Source organism: Neltuma alba, unplaced genomic scaffold, assembly GCF_004799145.2.
Source record: "Neltuma alba isolate B1F8T4 unplaced genomic scaffold, ASM479914v2 tig00010148_pilon, whole genome shotgun sequence".
Lineage (NCBI taxonomy): Eukaryota > Viridiplantae > Streptophyta > Magnoliopsida > Fabales > Fabaceae > Neltuma > Neltuma alba.
In genome coordinates, this window is record NW_021635095.1 from 371,211 (window position 1) to 374,887 (window position 3,677).

A 3,677-nucleotide genomic window follows, 5' to 3' on the forward strand; every position below is an offset into this window, starting at 1 on the left:
GCAAATCCGTGGTTCCCCTAGTTATGGTTTTTAATTTTGACTTCCACACGTCCCTCACTTTTGCAACTTGTGCTCTCCTTTGGACTCCCATGATCAAATATTAAGAGAATTTATTGTCTGTTTTGTCGGCTTCTTCTCAAGTTGCTCTTCCTTCTTCTTCTTCGTCTGACTTCTGCAACAGCAAGTCAGATTGCTTACTAGTTCTCAATATGAGCCTCTGAGTTTCAAAAACTTCTTCTTTCTTCATTATATCCAGTTCTTCCCTATAGTAACATTCTTGGAGCAACATGGAAAAAAAGCCTTGGCCTTTGTTTCACGCAATTGCCCCCTTCATTTCGGTGTTGTCTATTTCCCTTTTGTCTGAAGTCTTCTTGGGGGCGATTCTACATGCAGGCAAGATCTCTCCAGGGTTTCAAGGCACTCACATGATATACATAGACAATGATGGAAAGTTTCTCGAGTCAAACAATGGAGAATTCGTCTTTGGCTTCATCTCCACAACAAATGGTACCTCATCGTTTCTCGTAGGAATCGTCCACAAGGCCACTGAAACAGTGGTTTGGACTGCAAATAGAGGAAGTCCTGTTTCAGAATCTGACAACTTTGTGTTTGATGAAAATGGTAACGCCTTCTTACAGAAGGAAAGATCCATGGTTTGGTCTACAAATACTAGTGACAAAGGGGTCTCATCAATGGAATTGTTGGATACAGGAAATCTAGTTTTGCTTGGGAACAATGGAAACGTTGTTTGGCAGAGTTATAGCTACCCAACAGATACCTTGTTGCCAAGTCAGGACTTCTCAGAAGGAATGAAACTTATCAGTGAGCCTTCACCTAATGATAACTTGACCTATGTTCTTGAGATCAAATCTGGGGACGTCATTCTTTCTGCTGATTTCCCAGCTCCTCAGATTTACTGGTCCTTGCAGAAGGATAACCGCAAGACCATTGATAAAAACGGTGGTCTTGTAGCTTCAGCATCACTGAGTGAAAATTCCTGGAGGTTCTATGATAAAAACAAGTCCTTGTTATGGCAATTTATTTTTTCTGAAGATTCAGAGACAAATGCCACTTGGGCTGCTGTTTTGGGAAATAAAGGTTTTCTCACTTTCTCTGCTTTAGGACGTCAAAGTGCTCGAGTTTCTCCAATTAGAATTCCACAAAACTCTTGTAGTACACCACAACCTTGTGGTCCATATTACATATGTACAGGTAATAACAATTGTCGCTGTCCTTCTGTTCTTAGCTCTCGTTCGGATTGCCAACCTAGGAATATTGTCTCTTCTTGTAATAACTCTAAAAGTTCTGTAGAGCTCGTGAAAGCTGACTATGGAATCCATTACTTTGCGCTTGATTTCTTTCCGCCCTCGTCAAGAACTGATTTGAATGGTTGCAAAAATTCTTGCCTTCGTAATTGCTCGTGCCTTGCTATGTTCTTCCATAACAGTTCAAGGAACTGTTTTCTGTTAGATAGCATAGGAAGCTTCGAGACTTCGGATGAAAATTCTGGGTTTGTTTCTTACATTAAGGTCTCGGCTTCTGGAGGCAGAGGTAGTAATGAAAGGAGCAATAATCACACCATAATTGCTGTGCTCGTTGTTTTATCTACATTGATTTTAATATTGGTGGTCGCTTATGTGGGATTTCGATATTACAGAAGAAAGCCAAAATTGGATGATTCTTCTGGGGAGAATTCAGAAGACATTTTCTTGGAGAATTTAACTGGCGGGCCAACTCGTTTCAGCTATAAAGATCTTGAAATAGCAACACGTAATTTCTCAGTGAAGCTGGGACAAGGGGGTTTTGGTTCAGTTTATAAAGGGGTTCTGCCTGATGGGATTCATGTAGCTGTGAAGAGATTGGAAACCATTGGGCAAGGAAAGAAAGAGTTTAGAGCAGAAGTTGGCATCATTGGGAGCATCCATCATCATCATCTGGTCAGGCTTAAAGGGTTTTGCGCAGAAGGATCTCATAAGCTTCTTGCTTATGAATATATGGCAAATGGTTCATTGGACCGATGGCTATTCAAGAAAAACGAAGGAGAGTTCATGTTAGATTGGAATACCAGGTTTAACATAGCACTAGGAACAGCAAAAGGACTAGCTTACCTCCATGAAGATTGTGATTCCAAGATTGTACATTGTGACATCAAACCAGAGAATGTGCTTCTTGATGACAAATTCCTTGCTAAAGTTTCAGACTTCGGTTTGGCCAAGCTAATGACTCGTGAACAAAGCCATGTTTTCACAACTCTTAGGGGAACCAGGGGATATCTCGCACCAGAATGGATCACAAACACTGCTATATCAGAGAAAAGTGATGTTTATAGCTACGGGATGTTGTTGCTAGAGATCATTGGAGGAAGGAAGAATTACGATCCGAATGAAACTTCAGAGAAATCTCACTTCCCATCTTTTGCTTTTAAGATGTTGGAAGAAGGGAAGCTGAGAGACATTGTTGATTCAAAGTTGGAAATGGATGAAAACGATGAAAGACTTCGTAATGCTGTTAAAGTTTCATTTTGGTGTATACAGGAAGACATGTCTCGGAGGCCTTACATGTCCAACGTTGTTCAAATGCTTGAGGGTCTCTGTGCTGTTCCTGAGCCTCCAACAAGTTCGCTATTGGGTTTCCGCCTTTACTCATCTCTGTTTCAGCCCAACCGAGAAGAAGTAGAACCATCAAACCCCAATAAAGATTCTTATACCTCTGCAGTCCGGCTTTCAGGACCAAGATGACAAATTATTTGGTACCAGTGTCATAGTTAGATATCTATATTGTAAATTTTGCTGAGTTCCTTGAGGGATATATAGTTATTAGGTATCATGTTCAGATTTTTACCAGCATTACATGGTGAAAGCAACTTGATTCATATCTGTAACATATCATGAGAATATAAACTCATCCAAACACAAGCCAAGAGTCCGAATTCCAGAGATTTAAAACAGGTTGAATATGAAATTTGAATGATTTGCTAGCAAGAGAATCTATGACCCAGGTTGAGACTTGAGGCTAAGGATTAAATTTGAAACTTTGTCCAGAGCCCACACTGTTGCAAGGTTTAATTGTTGTCCAACTTAGGAGTTTTCATATTTTGGTGAAAAGATGTCAGCACATCACCTATGAGTTTTTATTTATCTTTTTTTTTTTTGGGGGCCAAACTCGTAACTCGACCCCGTTCAAATGCTCATACGATGGCCTATTCAACTGATTCGCTGAATAACTACGAGAGATTAAAAAAAAAGAGAATATGAAGATTGGAAGAAAGCACAGTGAGCATACATTTTTTGGGGTTCAATATTGTGAAGAGACGTGAATGGGTTTGGTTGGATAAAATTGATGCCTTCGCAAACTCGTTGCTCCTTAAGCGATCCCTCAATGAGCCTGGTTCAGTTTCCTCTTTTCTAAAAATATCCACATACATGATAAAAAGGCTAAGCTTTACATCGCAGAAGCAAAGTATCCACCTGTCTCTTGTGAACAACCAACTTCTCTTGTGTTCAGTTTCAAAAGGAAAGTTAGGTGCAATTGAACTTTTCCTCCTTGGGGCTTAAATTTATTTGCCATCAACTTTTGAGCTTCGACTTAAAAGAAAGGCTCCATCCTTTTCACAGGAACTAACCCACTTATCTACCTTAAAACGTAACATGTCAATTTTAGCTAAAGTTCTGTGTTAA

General features: G+C 39.9%; 1 protein-coding gene across 1 annotated transcript; it reads left to right on the top strand.

The window, feature by feature from the left end:
* Window positions 1–281: 281 nt before the first annotated feature.
* LOC114754487 (G-type lectin S-receptor-like serine/threonine-protein kinase SD2-5) lies at window positions 282–2,738 on the top strand. The gene has a single exon (XM_028943254.1). The coding sequence runs from the start codon at window positions 288–290 to the stop codon at window positions 2,736–2,738; it is 2,451 nt and encodes an 816-aa protein (XP_028799087.1). The 5' UTR covers window positions 282–287.
* The last annotated feature ends 939 nt before the right edge of the window (window positions 2,739–3,677 follow it).